At 36.1% G+C, this 18,574-nt stretch overlaps 1 protein-coding gene across 1 annotated transcript in view; it reads left to right on the top strand.

Annotated features, from left to right (window-relative positions):
- LOC148285812 (uncharacterized) overlaps nt 1-18,574 on the top strand; it is an 82,682-nt gene that overhangs the window by 42,337 nt on the left and 21,771 nt on the right. The window contains exons 5-7 of the mRNA XM_088242891.1: nt 16,679-16,791; nt 17,796-17,915; nt 18,098-18,336. Coding sequence (XP_088099017.1) covers nt 16,679-16,791; nt 17,796-17,915; nt 18,098-18,336 — 472 coding nt within the window. The remainder of the gene's footprint in view (nt 1-16,678; nt 16,792-17,795; nt 17,916-18,097; nt 18,337-18,574) is intronic.

Below are 18,574 nucleotides of genomic sequence, written 5' to 3'. Positions count from 1 at the left end.
TTTTGTTTTTTTTTTTAAAGTAAAATAAACCGTTTCCTCGTTCCGTTTTGTTTGCCGTCTACTATGCTATGATACATTCCCACTTATCCTATCTATCGTGTATATGGGGTTTCGCCAGCAAAAATCAGATCTCGGAGATACAAGTTCTTCAGAACAGAGCTCTGAGAAACATTCTTGGACCGATATGGGATTCCCATGACAAGGATATCCACCGACAGACAAAAATACTTCCTTTCAAGGTGATGCCACTGCATGACATAACCAATACTATTTTGAATATCGTAAACTTTTCTGCTTACACAAATTTAAAATGCACATTTGGTCATGATATTCATAACTACAATACGCGTAGCTCGGGGAATCTTCATGTGTCTAAGTTTCGCTCAACGTTCGGCAAAAGGTATCTGGAAAATATTGGCCATTCCGAATTTAACAAACTGCCCGATGAGCTGAAAAGCCGAATAGCAAATCAAAAAGTGTCGCAATTAAAAATATTACTGAAATTTTTTTGATAGTGATAGTTATGAATGTAATTTATATAGATGGTGTAAAGTACTGTGTTTTATTTTTTATTTTATTATTTTTTTCACGCCCATAAGGCTTTTTACATAAATGGAAGTTATATAAAACATGATTCATATCATTAATTGTAGTGCATTCGCACTTATAGTTTACGCAGACAGGGTATAGTCTAAGCTTATAACCGAGTTACACAACATGAGTATATACACATCATAATATTCAATACCAGCGCCAAAAGATCTAGCGAAATCGACTCTAGCGGACGATTTTCTCATCTCGTCTACGCATGCGCAATCGTCCCTGTGAATGTTCTGTTTTGCACAATTCTTTACCCTCAATTTGTATGAAACATGTAATTTCTCCTAAGATCGTCATTCGAGGGAGATAGACAACGCTTCATACCGGTGAATCGCGCGTTAGAGGAAGAAGATAATATACGTACTCCGGGCATTGCCAACGCATGCGCACATTCGAAGTTTAAAGTGCGTTTGCAATGTCACTTTGAACATGCGTAATGACATGACATCAGTACGAATTTAGTTGATTTAGTATCCCATAACGTGCGTATAATGTTAGGCGAATTTAGCGCTCTTAGTTCCGATGCGCGGGCTGTCATTTGTCATGCTATTGCCCGTTTATCACTCAGCCAGACGACAGAATTTGATCCAGGATACGGCCCTACCCAATGTAGGGAGTACCGCTTTACCCACCGTTAAACTACTGGGAGTTTTACTCAATTCTGACCTATCTCTTGACGCTCAAATTAGTAGAACGATAAGTTCATGCTTCTACCAGCTGAGACAAATTAAATGCATACGCAAAAATTTGCCGGTTGATGCCGCCCGTCAATTAATAAATGCGTTTGTAGTGTCTAGAGTCGATTATTGTAATGGTATCTATGCAGGTCTACCAATGAACAAAATGACTCGCCTACAATCTGTATTGAATGCCGCAGCGAGACTTATTTTCGGAATCTCTAAGTTCAGTCATATCACTCCACTACTTCGGGAACTACACTGGCCACGTTTTCCACAGAGGGTCGAATACAAACTCTGTTGGCTTATGTATAAGTCACTGCACAACTCGACTCCGGAATATCTAAGGGAGCTATGCATTCCAGATGAACTAGCTGACAGGCGTCTCACGCTTAGATCAGCTACGTCTACGGCGAGAGGAAAAGTTATTATACCTCTACGCAAACAGCGCACTAAATTTGGTGAACGCGCATTTGCGGTCGCAGGCCCTATGGCATGGAATGCTCTCCCAGCAGAGGTGCGAGGCTGTGAAAGTGAAGTGATGTTTCGGAAAAAACTTAAAACCCACTTGTTCTCTAAATCATTTGAATAAATCCGTAGCACGTGACAACAAAATAAATTGTTTTAATTAAATTACAAATTTAAAAGCTTCAATTAAATTAACTTAATAATAGAATCACCAAGTAAAGCGCCCTTGAGGTATTTTATTACGAAAATGGCGCTATATAAGTTATCCATAATAATAATAATAAGACCTGTCATATTTTTATAATATTATTGAACTTAATATGCAAGTCGAACAAAATGTAAAGAAATGCACTGCCAATGTTTTCGGTCAGGAGCCGCCAGTGCCTGGGAGTATAATATCCACCACATCATGTATTGTATATTTTATTGATAATACAAATAAATAAAAGAAAATTTAAACAATGAATTTGATAAACAGCGCCCTGGCACCGAGATACGTTCAGCGGTCCAGTGGTCCAGTGGTGGTTGAAGTGGAAATGTATTTAAGTGTAAATATAAATAGCGGGCGCTAAAAAGCTTTTCGCTAACCCTCCACAATAGCCAGACGCCGCTGTGTTCATTTCAAATGTATTCACTCTTTTAATTAAACTTTTCCCATTCACTTCTGTTGTATGCGTTAAATGTTAGCTTATTTGTTTATCCCATAATATTTATTCACAAATACAAAATATTTTTTTTTCTCGTTTTATAATTATGACCAAATTTTTTACAATAATTAAATTTTCAAACAAACCATCACGCCGTTTCCCTGTAAAGGTAGGCGGAGATGATAGAACGCCACATCACCCCATCTTTGCATACAGATCTCGCTTACTCTACATTCATACATCTTCTCATGCACGCCCGCCAATTATTCCTACTCTTGACATGTCCATCTTCAAGTATTTGATGGACTTGATCGTGCCATGCCTTTCTCGGTCTTCCTCGTTTTTTGCGTCCATCCAATCCAGCATTCGCATTGTAAATATCCTGAGCCGTTCTTTCGCTGTCCATTCGCTCTACATGTCCAAACCAGCGCAGAGATCCTTTCTTGATTTTGTCGATAGTGCTTATCTCAGCCGCACATAATTTACGGATCTCTACATTTGTGCATATATCATACATAGTTTTACCAGACATTCGCCCGAGAGATCGTTTTAGTTTGTCTTTAATTTTTTTAAGGGCAGTGTATATTATTATGTACCAATTACATATATATTAATTGCTTCCCTAATCAAAAACCCCACCGCACGCCCCTGTTTTGTACCTGTCAAGTTGTGACAAAAAAATCACATTCTTCGTTATTCTATGATTCCGACGATTTGTACGCACAAAAAAACAAGTTTATTCTCAATTGCTGATATATGATGTTTTTATTATCTCCTGAAAATTTAAATTATGGCGTTGAAATCAAATATTTTAAACTATGTTTACTTAAGAATTGTGCCTATCATTTATTTTTGTTTTATTCGCGTAAATCTGTAAAATGGAGCCTCGTATTTGCGCAGTAAAAGTGATGACGCGTATACCGCGCATTAGGGTATGTGTTTATTCAAATGTTAACGGGGGTGTGGCGTTCGATCCTCCCCGCCTACGCCTTCGGCCCTTGCTGAGAGGGCACGAACGGAAACAAACATACATTAACGATCTGAAAATTACAAAGGCCTATGGCTTGGGGCTTACGATTATAGAAGACCAAGTCAATCGTGAATTCAAAAGTACATATGAGGGTACTACTTGCAAACCCGTCAAAATCCATCTTTCTTTATTTTGAGCAAATCACAAAAAACTGATACAATGCTTAACTTCAACTTTTTTTTTAAACTTATTTTTTTATTATAATCAATAAATATTTTATACGTAAGCAGTAATGACATAAGCGTGATTATGTCAAGAAACAGAAGTGAAACAATAAATTTAATTTTATACATTATCAACTTTGCAATACTCAAGTAGAGGTTGCCACGTTTGCAACAAAGCCGATAATTTAAAAGTCAAGTCTTACAAATTAAGCCGTATTTTTAACTGAAAATGTTAAAATTATTGTAAAAAATTGTATTGTGAATAAGTTTCAATTAATATCTCACTTTTTTTTTATTTCATATTTTGCCGGGTTTGCAAGTAATACCCTCATATCGCGATTAAATTCAAAAAGGGCCATAAATCGAAATTAGGCTTGTTTCAGTAGAGCCAAATAAAGTTTTTCACTTTTAATAATCTTACTTTTTATACCTATGTTTTTAATATTATTAGATGCGTTTTTTTATAGCTGTATCTGCCTAATGATGGAGATTTGTGCTTAGTATCACCCATAAAGCTCTGAAGTTAGCTACAGAAACAAAAAAAGGCCGAAAGGGCTGTTGTGTGATTTGGCTCATTTATAATGCAAAATCCATTGGAGTATGTTTCCTATAGAAAAATATGACCGATTTAAATCTCATTTTAGCAACAATATTTTGAGTTTGTCCAAATTTTTGTAGACAAGGACTGGATTCAACTCCCTGGGGAGCTGTTTATATTAACATATATTGTTGATAAATTACCTGGTCCATGAAGAAGTATAGAAATTGAAAAAATAACATTTTCAGGCGTTGCCTAGTATGTAGGTGAAATAATTCAATTAGATGAATCTCACCTGCATAAATAAAGGTTTCAGCTCTTTAACTTCACAAACATCAACAGATGAAAGAATTGAAGGAATATAGATGTTCGAATACAGGCAGAATGGTGAATGTTACACAGTGTGTAAAGTGGCCACTTAAACCAGCCATTGACAGGTCATTACCCCTGTAGATGCCTAGACTTCTATATTACCTTTTCTTAAATGTTCTTCATCTCTGTTGTAATATGCTCATTTTAGCAACTAAACGAAATTTCTGGGTTTCCGATTTGTGGCAGTTTCGAATTTAAGCAGCGATATGTATATAAAGTTTAAAGATCTTAAAAAATTGGAATTTGTTTTTATTTAACTCTAACTTGTTTATATTAACATATTACAACAGAGGTGAAGAATATTTAAGATAAGGTAATATAGAAGTCTAGGCATTTACAGGGATTATGACCTGTCAATGGCTGGTTTACTTCACACTGTGTAACATTCACCATTCTGCCCATATTTGAACATCTATATTCCTTCAATTCTTTCATCTGTTGATGTTTGTGAAGTTAAAGAGCTGAAACCTTTATTTATTTATTTATTTATTCTTCATCTCTGTTGTAATATGTTAATATAAACAGCTCCCCGGGGAGTTGAATCCAGTCCTTGTCTACAAAAATTTGGACAAACTCATAATATTGTCTAACTCGTTTAGGTATGTCACATGAGTCTACTACATTCCAAGCCACAGATATAATATCATATATCTGTGAATCGCTTTTATTGCGAACTTATTCCCGTACAATCTTGAGCGCTCCTTTGTTGTTTGATATTTTGACCTACCTGACCCTAGGAAACCCTTGCAAATATTGACAAGCTCGTGTATTATGTATGGTTTGTGTTCACACACAAATACACACTTGACCTACGGAGAGATAGGCCTGTTTCTTATGACGCCAATGGCAAAAAGCCACACGGCGCTATAAAATTACGTGGGATGGATTGAAATCCCTATTTCACCAACATCAGTGATGGATGAAGAACTATTAAAGGAAGTGAAAGAGATAAAATATTTGGGGATTATTATGGATTCTAGATTGACCTTTTCCAAGAATACAAGATATGTGACAAATAAGATAGCAAGGAAGGTTTCTCTTATGGGAAGAATCAGAAGATATATAACTGCAGATTCGTGCAGGGTATCTAAAAGAGACAGCAGAATCATCTGCAGGCGATTACTAGTACTTAATTTAACTCGGAAGAGTCTTAAATACATAAAATAAAGTAATATGCTAATTAAAAATACTTAACTTCAATATCAATACATAGATGGTGCTCCAACACGCTAGTGAATGCTTTCTCATTTAATAAGATATATACAAGAATCAAAATGATACCAATGTCGATATTCGCTAATAAGCGGAATGGGGAATGTTGTACGTAAAGTGGCCACTCAACCCAGCCAATGACAGGTCATAAGCCCTGTAAACGCTCGAATATCGATAATCCTGAATTTGAAAAAATTCTACATCATCTCTGTAGGAATATTGATAAAAAAAAAAATTAAAAAAAATATCTAAAAGAGTGTGGATATTATCCTTGGCTCTTCCCAACCGACTTTTTACTGGGAATGCTAGGCTATCAGTCATTATGGAGGAGGAGGGACGTTCATTTGGGTGTTCACTTTTTCCAGGTGATCGGTGGTCGCATACATAACTTAGAAATTCTGATGGATGTAGGTCTGTTCGTACCTGATAACTATCTTCGACAAACACAGCATCGATTGTTTTACCTACCGCGATGCAGAACCAACCTGCCAATGGTTATGCCGGTTGGTAGAGCAATCTTGCTACTTAAAGCTAGGGTTTCCTAGGACAGCGGTGCCCGTATTTTAACGGCCGTAGTGAACGGTGATGCAGTGGACAGCCGTCGTAAAGGTGACTACAGTGTGGTTTTCTAGGAAAACGGTGTTATCAACACCATTTAACACCGTTTTCCTAGGAAACCACTCTCTAATCACCTTTACGACGGCTGTCCACTGCATCACCGTTCACTACGGCCGTTAAAATACGGGCACCGCTGTCCTAGGAAACCCTAGCTTTAATCGCATCGCCTCGGTTGTCGACATATTTCACGACAGTGGGCCTTCCCTTAGGAGAGCACTTTCTAACTTTTAATTTTTCTTTTTACATTTTGTTATATTTAATTTAATTTAATTTTTGTTTATTAAGAAAAACAACAGCAATACAAAAAAATATACACAACATAAAATAAAGCCAAATCAATTTTCCACATAAATACAATTATAAAAATCCAGTTCAGTTAAATATAATTCATAGAAGTGCATGTGTGCGATTTTTTTTTTATAACATAACTATCTACTGTAATTTGTGATCTATTATTGTATTTAGAATGAATTGGGTCTTTTTTCTGTAATGTTCTAAATATCTGAATAAATAAATGAATAAATGAAATGAATAACTCCATAATTGTGCCTCATATAAATTATTGTAGTAGTATTTTGTTTTTGGCAACTGAAGGGGAAAAAAATAAACTTACTGTTCTACAGAATGAGAGAATGGGCTATGAGAGTAATTTTGAGAAAAATAAATACACTAGAATAAAGTTGATGCTGAAACAAACAAAAATTATGACAGTACGTCAACTAATATATTTTATTGTAACGTTTTTTGTTTATAAAATGATAAATGGTTATTACAGTGGGCCGATGATGTATGACGTTTATTATTTTTTTAAACATCAAAGTGAAAGGGGTCTAAAAAGTTGCATTATGGATCACATTGAACGTAAAAATTATTTTAAAAAATATTCTATACTACTTTTGACCCTTAACCGAGGTTTGAAGTTTATCACTGTCGAAACATTTTGTTAATTATCTTTACTGCTAAAATTATTTTTTTGTTAGTTAAGATATAACTTTATCACATTACAAATTCGAACACGTTTTCAAACTACCGAAATGCAAGAATTTTACACTCCGCGGAACTGATTCCGTTGAGCGCCTGGTTAATATAAACGAAAACAATGGCTTATTAAAACGATGCTAAACTAACTAACTAACTAACGATCACGCCATTTCCCCAGAGGGGTAGGCAGAGAGGATAGAACGCCACACCACTCTGTCCTGGCACACTTCCTTTGCTTCCTTCACATTCATACATCTTCTCATGCACGCACGTCGATTATTCCGACTTTTCACATGACCACTTTCAAGAATTTGTTGTACTTGATCATGCCATGTCTTTCTCGGCCTTCCTCGACTTCTACAACCAGACACATTCGCATCATAAATCTTTTTGGCCGTTCTTTCATCATTCATTCGCTCCACATGACCGAACCATCGCAAAAGACCTTTCTTAATTTTGTCGATAATGCTTAACTCAGCCTTGCATTCTGCTCTAATTTCGACATTAGGGCACCTATCATACATTGTTTTTCCGCACATTCGCCTGAGGGATCGCATTTCAACAGCATTCAGTCTACTTTCGTCCCTTTTTTTCCAACTCCATGCTTCGCTTCCATACATTAGGGTTGGTACCAGAACTCCATTATGAACTGCTAATTTAGCCTCTTGCGATAGACACTTATTTGCTACGACAGACTTTAAGGCACCATTAACTCTGTTACCGGCACTAACCCTCCTTTCAATATCCTTGTCCATATTTCCATCTCTAGTAAACATACTACCCAGATATACAAATTCTTCGACCTGTTTCAAACTATCTCCATTAACTACAATCTTACATTCAGCCATAGTTACATTTAGTAAAACGATGCTACAAAATAAAATTACAATTACAAAATAAAGAGCAACTCACGCCCTGTGTTGCTTATTTAATATAATTTAATGCACATTATAAAATTTAATTAGGCTTATTTTCTTACTTAAATACGAAATGACAGCCGATTTAGCGCAAAAAATCGACTTTTTCGAAAACTTCAAGCTCTGGTTGGGGGCCAAAAGTAGTATGGAATATTTTTTGCATTCCGAATAATCCAAAAGGCAACTTTTTAGACCCCTTTCATTTCGAAAATCAGAAAAAAAATTATCGGCTCACCCTAATGGTTATACCTCAAAAGAGTTGACTCAAAGGTTTTTTCTAATCAATGTGAACACGTATATAAAACAAAAAATAAACATGAAGTAAGATTACCATTTCGTAGGAAAACAAACACACAGAACTCATTGATGCACCGAGCTGTACAGTTATATTATAAGGAAATACCATTGGAAATAAAAGAGCAAAAAAATATTATTTCATTTAAATGTCAATTAAAAAAACATGTGTTTAGCAGATAAGTTCGTTTTTAAAAAGTAATCTTATTCGTGTTAGCTTTATAGAAGTTTTCTTTTTAAGTGTACGTATATTGTTTAGAAATATTAATAATTAGTATACAATTTAATAATAATTATATGTAAGTTAATATTAGGACATTCATTTATTATGTTTGTACTATTTTAAGACTAAATAAAAAAATAAATATTTTTTTATGCATTATATATTTTTTAAATTTATTTATAATGCCATGCCAGGAAAACGCGATAGTCAGAAACACCATGACGCCGACTAATCTCCATTCGATTGGCGTTGCTTCATTGCCGTGAGGATTTGGACGACGCGCGTGAGCTCTATAACAACAACAAACCATCACGCCGTTTCTCCGTAAGGGTAGGCAGAGATGATAGAACGCCACATCACCCTATCTTCGCATACAGATCTCGCTTCTTCTACATTCATACATCTTCTCATGCACGCGCGCCGATTATTCCGACTTTTGACATGTCCATCTTCAAGTATTTGTTGGATTTGGTCATGCCATGTCTTTCTCGGTCCACCTCTATTTCTGCATCCATCAACATTCGCACTGTAAATATTCTTAGCCGTTCTTTCGCTGTCCATTCGTTCTACATGTCCTAACCGGCGCAGAGCTCCTTTCTTGATTTCGTCGATAGTGCTTGCCTCAGCCTTACATAAGGTACGGATCTCAACATTTGTGCATCTATCGTGCATAGTTTTACCATACATTCGCCCGAGAGAACGCATTTCGACAGCATTCAGCCCACTTTCATCCCTGTTTTTCCAAGTCCATACTTCGCTCCCATACATCAGGGTCGGGACCAGGACTCCGTTGAGAACTGCTACTTTTGCCTCTTGCGACAAACATTTATTTGCCAATGTTGATTTAAGTGCTCCATTTACTCTGTTCCCAGCACTCACCTTCCTTTCAATATCTTTCACAGTCATTTCATTCCTAGTAAACATACTTCCCAGATACACAAATTCCTCTACTCGTTTTAGTATAACTCCATTCACAGTGATTTCACTTTTAGTCATACTTTCATTTCTTTCAAAAACCATCACATTCGATTTATCGACATTCATCAGCAAATCGCTTCCCTCGCATACATCGTAGGCCTTTGTTACCAAGTATTCTATATCTATAAGATGGTTTTTAATATCTCAAAATAATGTCATTTCATAGAACAAAACAACCAATTTCCTTCGAGTACCTATTAGAAAACTCCAAAATTGATGTAGTCAAGTCCATCAGAGATTTAGGAGTTGTTTTGGACTATAAACTGACATACAACGAGCATATAGATAATACAGTAAATAAATCACTGAAATTACTTGGCTTCATTAACAGAATATCCTCTGATTTTACTAATGTCCGTACAATCAAAACTCTTTATTGCTCAACTGTTCGCCCTCTTCTTGAATATGCCTCAGTGGTCTGGTCTCCATTCTATGTCAATCGCATAAATCACATTGAATCAGTCCAACATCGCTTGCTTCGAAAAATAGCGTGGATGCTTGGACTAGAGAGAGATAATTATTCTTATGCTGAAATAGAGTCAATGTTAAATATTTCTAGTCTACAAAAACGTAGAACTAATATTGACTCCATATATATGTTCGGCATACTAAATGGTATAATCGATGTTCCATCATTACTGGGACAAGTAAAATTTAATATTCCGACTCGTAGATTGAAAAACAATGAAGTACTGTTCATCGATCAGCATAGAACAAACTATGGCCTAAATTCTCCAATGACCCGCCTTTGTCGTATTGTTATCTGGACTTTTTTGGTTTAAGTTTACAAGGATTTAAACGAGCACTAAATAAATAGTCCAGATCTTGTCTCGATATCCCTTATGTTTGTCAATGCTTCTTTCTTTTTTCTTTAAATGTTTTAAACTATTCTTTTATTGTTATATTTAAACCTTATAAATTGTATACATGGACAATGTCCGTTAATAAATAAATAAATAAATCTCCAAATCTTTCTAGACTTACACTGGAATATAACCATCTTGGAATCCATCTAAGGACCAGTGGCATTAATAAAAATTATAAATATTCTTATTCTTCGTGGCGGGTGCGGAGATATGACGGGTCCCCGTGAATAGTTCTCGCTCTCCAAACCCGGGTCTATAAAGACCCTGGCTACCAGGGGCGTGCGGTGGGGTTTTTGATTAGGGAAGCAATTAATATATACGTAATTGGTACATAATAATATACACTGCCCTTAAGGAATGAAAGACAAACTAAATATTATATACATATAATTAGAAATAGTAACAATAATTTTACATATCTAGTAATAACAAATCAACCAACTTCACTTTAATATACAGGGGGTTTAATACCCTGTCACATCCGAAACCACGATGATCTGTATAAGCAAGAAGACATATTGGCACATAAAATATTTTTTTTAGAACGAATAAAATTTGAAAAAATAAAATATCAAAAAAAGCAAATGGTTGCTTACTTCTGCAGGGTAGAAACGAGGAGGGGGGAGGGGGGAGTCTGATACTGCGCCGCGCTTCCCTCACTTCTGCCCGGCAGAAGTAAGCAACCTTTGTTTTTTTTAATATTTTTTTTTTTTTTTAAATCTTGGTTCTAAATATTTGTTGAAATATGCTTATATATCTTCTTGCCCATACTGATCATTGTGGTTTCGGATGTGACAGGGCTTAAAGAACATCTCTATACTTTAATAAATAACTGCGAAGTATTTTGTGTCATTTTTTTTTTATTTGACTAAAATGCAGTGAAACCAAAATAGATATTATCTAATTAAAAAACATGACTTTTTAACGAAAAAGAATTGCTCATTATTTGAACCGGAAAAATCAACATATGCAGTAGATTATAAAGATTTTTCTCATAACAAATCAACATTATATTGATGGAATGTTTGAATTAAATTCGACATTTTATTTTGTATTCCTACTCCACCACAAAATAATAATGATAATATTTTGTTCACCGCCAAAATACTCAAATCGCATCTGTGCTGCGCGGCGGCGGCGTTGCGTTCGCATCGCATCTAAACTACATAAAAAATAATGTATTGGTATAAATGGATTGCTTCCGTTTCGTAGTGAGAATTTAAGTCTGCGCCTGCGCCCGAACTGCGTGATCAGTACGGCGCTGGAACGGAATTTCGAATTTTCTTCCATCGCGATCGTTCTTTAAATCGATACCCATCCAGCCAGTAGCAAGTATGCGTCGATCAGGCGATTAGTACCTGCGTGACAGCGCTGGCAAATGGATGTGTCGGGAGGTTATGTTGCTTTTTAACATTTTTTATAAGGCGATATTAAAATTCCTCCGCAATTTATCGCGATTATCAATAAAATTATTTGTTTGTAGTAATCTAAATGTAAGATATTGTGCCTGGTAATTAATTTATTTAACATGCTGTTTTACAAACATTATTTGTCTAAATTTAGGGGATTCAATGGTTCCATGCGGAGTTTATATTTTGCTAAATCTCTCCCTCCAAGCCCAGATCCGTAAAATATCAGGCCATCGGGTAGGGGGCGCGCTCTTTAACATCCTCAGGTTTAACCAGTGGTTTCCGAGGATGTGGCTCGTTTTATGATGTAAAGCATCACATTCACATAGAATGTGCATAGGTGTTTCCTCATCTGCTCTGCAGAACCTACATCTAGAAGTTTGGGAAAGGTTCATTCTAGCGCGGTGTTTGTTCAGTCTGCAGTGCCCTGGGCGGGCTCTAGTGATAACCCTCACTTGATGAGGCTGAGCTTTATGAGGTCAAAAGCAAACTTTTGCGAGTAGCCTTTTATCGGTTCCTTCGCATGGTGCTGACCGGGTACTTTTTGCCAGAGCATTGCGCTCTGCTTCCTGGCCCATGAGCTAAGCTCATTACGTGGAGCACATTTAGGCAACCCGCAGTAGGGTTCAGGGCCTATTGGGGCTGTGTCAGCTCCCAGCCTGGCCAGTTCATGAGCTGCCTCGTTACTGGCGATGTTTGAGTGTCCAGGTACCCAAATGAATGTCACACTGTTACACTCACCGACACAAGCGTCCGTAGTCCACTCCAAGGTTAATTTAAAAGTGGTAAATAAGGTTTCAAGTTAAATCATTGTTGCGTTTTCGTCGAAATGTACAAAAGAGTTCGTACGAAAAAGTCGAATAAAACGACTCATTTTGTACGTTTTTACAAAAACGCAACAATTATTTAACTTTACTTTTTTTTATACTGCTGGCCCAAAAGAGACCAATATCTTATACAGGGTGAAGAAATTATTGAGGAATGTTGAAATATAGGTATTTACAGGGCTTATGGCTTGTCATTGGTTGGTTTAAGTGATGACTTTACACACTGTATTCACCATTCTGCCTAATAATTGTGATTTCCACATCTAAAACGCGAAGTTTTAACTTTCAATTTTTTTTTTATTAATTCATTTTAGTAAAAATGGCGCTAAGTAAATTATCCATAATAATAAAACTACTTTTACGTAATTTTAAATCTTACGCAAACTTGATAAATAACAGAATTTATTTTATTTCAATGGTGGTTTACACTAAAATATTTCATTTTCCATTGACTGGAAGCGTAAGACTGGTCACCTTACCTTCAAAAAGTGATCTAAATACACTGTTTCTACCATCAGGTGCGATTAAGGGTTTATGATGATGATGGTTTAATATAAATGATTTCATCATCATCCCTCTCCACAGCAAGTGGTGTATCATCATCATTCCTAGTTGGAGCATATGGTGCCCACAAAGAGCCTCCATGCATCTCTATCGGCTGCCAGCTCTCGTGCGTCCTCTCAAGTCAGATTCGCGTCCCGTACTTCTGACATGAACTGCCGACGAACAGTCAACAGTGTATGCCCAGGATGTCGATAACCTGATGCCCTGTAAAGTAGGCAAGTGTGGTTAAGGCTCTCAGGAGGCATCCGCAGTACATGGCCCAGCCAACCGTTTTGCCGCCGCTTGATGACAGTTGTCACCGGAGTTTGCTGCGTCCGTTCTCTTATTTCTTAATTCCTCACAAAGTAAAACCACCGCACACCCAAGATTCTTCTGACACACTGAGAGACAGTAGTGCAGAGGGTACTGAATTAACTCTCCAATTACAGTGTATCTTGTTCAACTTTTTTTTGCGAAGGTAAGGTGATTAGTCTTACGCTTCAGATGCCGGTCCAGGAACAATAAAATATTGTAGCGTAGAATATAACTAACTAAATTCTTGCTTCTTTTACATTGTATTTATTAGAAAACATTCAATGTAAAAGCTTTTTAAAAGGAAGAAAGAGAATTAATAATTAGGATTGAAAATTCGATCACGTGAATGTCACGCATTTTGTTTGTTTATTTAGGGGATCTTGTAAAAATGAATTCACTTTACACTATTTTCATCTGATCTGAGCTATCGAGTCAAAGGCACTCGTCCAGGATTCTTATTCTATTTCGCATTCAGAACTCTATTCGTCATCCTCGGGAGACAGAAAATAAATGATTTACTTTGTAAAATTACAAACTCAGTGCTTCAAATGTCTAAAAGATAAATCTGTAACAAAGTGTGATTAATACAAGTGTACACTTCACGTGTTGTGCAACCAATAGGAAGATGTGTGAGTCATCACCCAAAGTGTTTAGAAACGTCTCCCTTCCGGCAGGAACACATCCGCCTGAAGTCACAAGAAGAACTTACTCTGAAAGGTCCATTTATAATGTCATTTTTTGATTTCTCTGTCAGAAGTTGCATTGCTTTTAAAAAAAAAAAAAAATATAACTTATACTATGTATTATTATCCTTTTCTGTTTGTTTTTTGTATGTAATTTTTTAAACAGGTATGATCAAAATTTATCTGATCCCGAGTCGAAATGCATTTTCTCCATGCTCAAATATGTCAAAATAAAACTTGTCTTAAGTTATAATGCATCTCCATGCTTGAATTTACTGAAGTAAATCTTATCCATGTTTAGCATGCATCCTCTCCTTACTTAAATATAAATCTTGTCTCAAGTTAGAATGCATCTTCTCAATGCTCAAATATATCAAAATAATACTTGTCCATAGTTAGAATATCTTCTCCATATTCAAATATATCAAAATAAATCTTGTCCAAAGTAAGAATGCATCTTCTCCATGTTCCAATATATCAAAATAAAACTTGTCTAAAGTTATAGTGCATCTTCTCCGTGCTGGAATTTACTGAAATAAATATTCTCTATGTTTAGCATGCATCTTCTCCTTGCTTAAATATATATCAAAATAAATCTTGTCCAAAGTAAGAATGCATCTTCTCAATGCTCAAATATATCAAAATAATACTTGTCCATAGTTAGAATATATCTTCTCCATATTCAAATATATCAAAATAAATCTTGTCCAAAGTAAGAATGCATCTTCTCCATGTTCCAATATATCAAAATAAAACTTGTCTAAAGTTATAGTGCATCTTCTCCGTGCTGGAATTTACTGAAATAAATATTCTCTATGTTTAGCATGCATCTTCTCCTTGCTTAAATATATATCAAAATAAATCTTGTCCAAAGTAAGAATGCATCTTCTCAATGCTCAAATATATCAAAATAATACTTGTCCATAGTTAGAATATATCTTCTCCATATTCAAATATATCAAAATAAATCTTGTCCAAAGTAAGAATGCATCTTCTCCATGTTCCAATATATCAAAATAAAACTTGTCTAAAGTTATAATGCATCTTCTCCGTGCTGGAATTTACTGAAATAAATCTTCTTTATGTTTAGCATGCATCTTCTCCTTGCTTAAATATTTATCAAAATAAATCTTGTCCAAAGTAAGAATGCATCTTCTCCATGTTCCAATATATCAAAATAAAACTTGTCTTAAGTTTAAATGCATCTTCTCCGTGCTCGAATTTATCGAAATAAAACTTTTCCATAGTTAAAATACATCTTCTATATGCTTAAATATATCAAAATAATTCTTGTCCAAAGTAAGAATGCATCTTCTCCATGTTCCAATATATCAAAATAAAACTTGTTTTAAGTTTGAATGCATCTTCTCCATGCTCGAATTTATCGAAATAAAACTTGTCCATAGTTAAAATACATCTTCTATATGCTTAAATATATCAAAATAATTCTTGTCCAAAGTAAGAATGCATCTTCTCCATGTTCCAATATATCAAAATAAAACTTGTTTTAAGTTTGAATGCATCTTCTCCATGCTCGAATTTATCGAAATAAAACTTGTCCATAGTTAAAATACATCTTCTATATGCTTAAATATATCAAAATAAATCTTGTCCAAAGTAAGAATGCATCTTCTCCATGTTCCAATGTATCAAAATAAAACTTGTCTCAAGTTTGAATGCATCTTCTCCATGCTCGAATTTATCGAAATAAAACTTGTCCATAGTTAGAATACATCTTCTATATGCTTAAAAATATCAAATCAAATCTTGTCCAAAGTTAGAATACGTCTTCTCCATGCTCAAATATATTAAAATAAAATATCTCCAAAGTTAGAATGCACATTTTTCACTCTTAAGTGTATAAAAATCCAACTCTATATTTATGCATCTAATATATTTTCATGAGCTCGTGAATATATTATGTAAAATGTAACTTAATTTAAATGAATAGAAAAAATCAAAAATCTTCTCCTTTCTCAAAAGTATTGAAATACTACCTATCGACTGTCGAAATGCATCCTCTCCACATCTAAAAATATCACTTTTCTTTATTCAGAATGCATCCTCTGCAAATGACTCGAGTGAAAATCGAATTTTGAATATTTCTCCAGAAGATGGCTTTTATTTTCTAAATGTTCCATTAACCCAGCTGATGATTAATCGGCGTGCATGCACGAGAAGAATTATGAATTTAGAGGAAGCGACGTCTGTATTCAAATACAGAGCGGTGTGACGTAGTATCCTCTGCCTATCCTTACCAGCACACAGTTTGATTTTTTTTATTTGTTTGCTGATGTACATCTCTTCTCCTTCTAGTGATGCGGAAGTTGTTGGAGGAGCCGCGAGTGGTCCCGGGGCTCCGTCCGGTGGCTCCAGTAACTCCTCACTCTCCTCGAGAAGCAATGACAGCGCACAGCCCGAAAACCACGGTAAGATCTTAGACTTCACATGTTTATTTTATGATTATAAGCATCATGTTAGTGCCAATAAATAGTACGGGAGTGATATGAAGGTATTCGGAGCAAACTTAGAGATTTCCACCAAAAACGGAAAATTAGTTATTGATGCCAAAATAAACTATACGTAAAAACCTACCTTCCTAAATAATAGCGTAATTCAAAACCGTTTCTAAATCTTGCAGAAACAGACTTCAATTATTCTACTTGACACTGCATTATCCATTGAGTTGGTGAAGCATAATTACAAATCTCACAATTCTTTTTTCAAAGTTTTTCGCAAATATCTCAGTAAATCCTTCAATGGAGATTTCTAATTTTGCTTCTAATCTCCTTATAATTCCTAATAATTTAATTTACTGGACAAAACTAAAAGTCACTTACTAATTATTACTCTCCAATGAGGAAGTTTAGTGTTTTTTTTATTATTTTTTTTAATCGTTATTTTGGTAAGACATTCATCTCTTTAACTGTCTTCATTGGAGAAACGTAGAATGGAGATGGACCTTATATGCATTTTAAAAATACTAAATTTTTTAGTGATGTCCCATCTCTGTTGCAATCAATTTCCAAACGTGTCACCAGAAGTCAAAATCGGCTATTTATCGAATCTTCTAAGAGCAACTTTTGTTTTTATGCCCCAATGTCCAGAATGTGTAGATTAGTCAATTCGTCACACATCTTGGAAATTCGCGATAGATCTTCTGGCTTTTCATTGATCTTTTCGCCAGTGAAACAGTGTGGATTGAAGATGGATTGGCGTGGTTTAAGTCGAAACCTTATTTGTTGATTGTGTTCTTGAATATATTGCATAGCATTTTTGTATTGCCCTTGTTTATCTTTGCTACATGGTTTTATGTTCTTTTTGTTTAGTTTCTTGTACATGTGCTTCTTCATATAACTGTTGTAATCGGCTTAGGCCGTATATATAATAAATGAAAGTAGAATATTGTTTCAGCTGCCTTTTTTTATTCCAGGTTCACAGTCTGAATGGTCAGAGGAAGAAGATTGTGGCGGTCCGTGGTCGGCAAGAGCGACACCGGAGCTGATAGCTTCCATGTCGGGAGGAGCAAGAAAGCGACAGGACCTGATACATGGTAAAGAGAATATTCAGCCTTAAAAATGTAAAATGAGAAATTTAAATGCTACTTTGATTGGATTCTCTCCCTTACTGTGCCAAATAAAACTATTTATGTCTAAGAAAAAACCTCTACCGGGTTAGTCTTTTCAGCGCTGAGCGTCAGCGTCATTAATATTTCCTCGCTCGTTTGTCTCCCAGAGCTGATATGGTCCGAGTCCTCGCACGTGCGCTGGCTGCGCGTGCTGCGGCGCGTGTACCACCTGCCGCTGCTGCGCGCCGCCGCCAGCCTCCTGCCGGCCGCCGAGCTGCGCGCGCTGCTGCCCAACCTGCCCGACGTGCTGCAGCGCCACCGCCGCCTGGCCGCCGAGCTGCGCGGCCTGCAGCAGGCGCACCCGCGCGTGCCCACCGGGCCGCTGGCGGACGCCCTCATCTCCATGGTACGGGTATTCTGTTCTGTAGGTAGTCCTAACCCACACCTGCCGCTGCCACCAAACCTGCCTGACGTACTGCAGATGCCTTCATCTCCGATGTGCGAATATTCTATTCTGTAGGTAGTCACAACGGGGGTACCTCAGGGATTTCATTTATACCTTCAATTAACTAAAACTATTATCTGATAGATATATCAATAGAGATGATGGATGATGAGATATGGAGGTCTAAGTATTTACCGGA

This window comes from Micrasema longulum, unplaced genomic scaffold, assembly GCF_059751315.1.
Source record: "Micrasema longulum isolate JH-2025_06_02 unplaced genomic scaffold, ASM5975131v1 h1tg000003l, whole genome shotgun sequence".
Lineage (NCBI taxonomy): Eukaryota > Metazoa > Arthropoda > Insecta > Trichoptera > Brachycentridae > Micrasema > Micrasema longulum.
The sequence above is the reverse complement of the archived record's forward strand: the minus strand, read 5'-3'. Positions and strand labels throughout refer to the sequence as shown.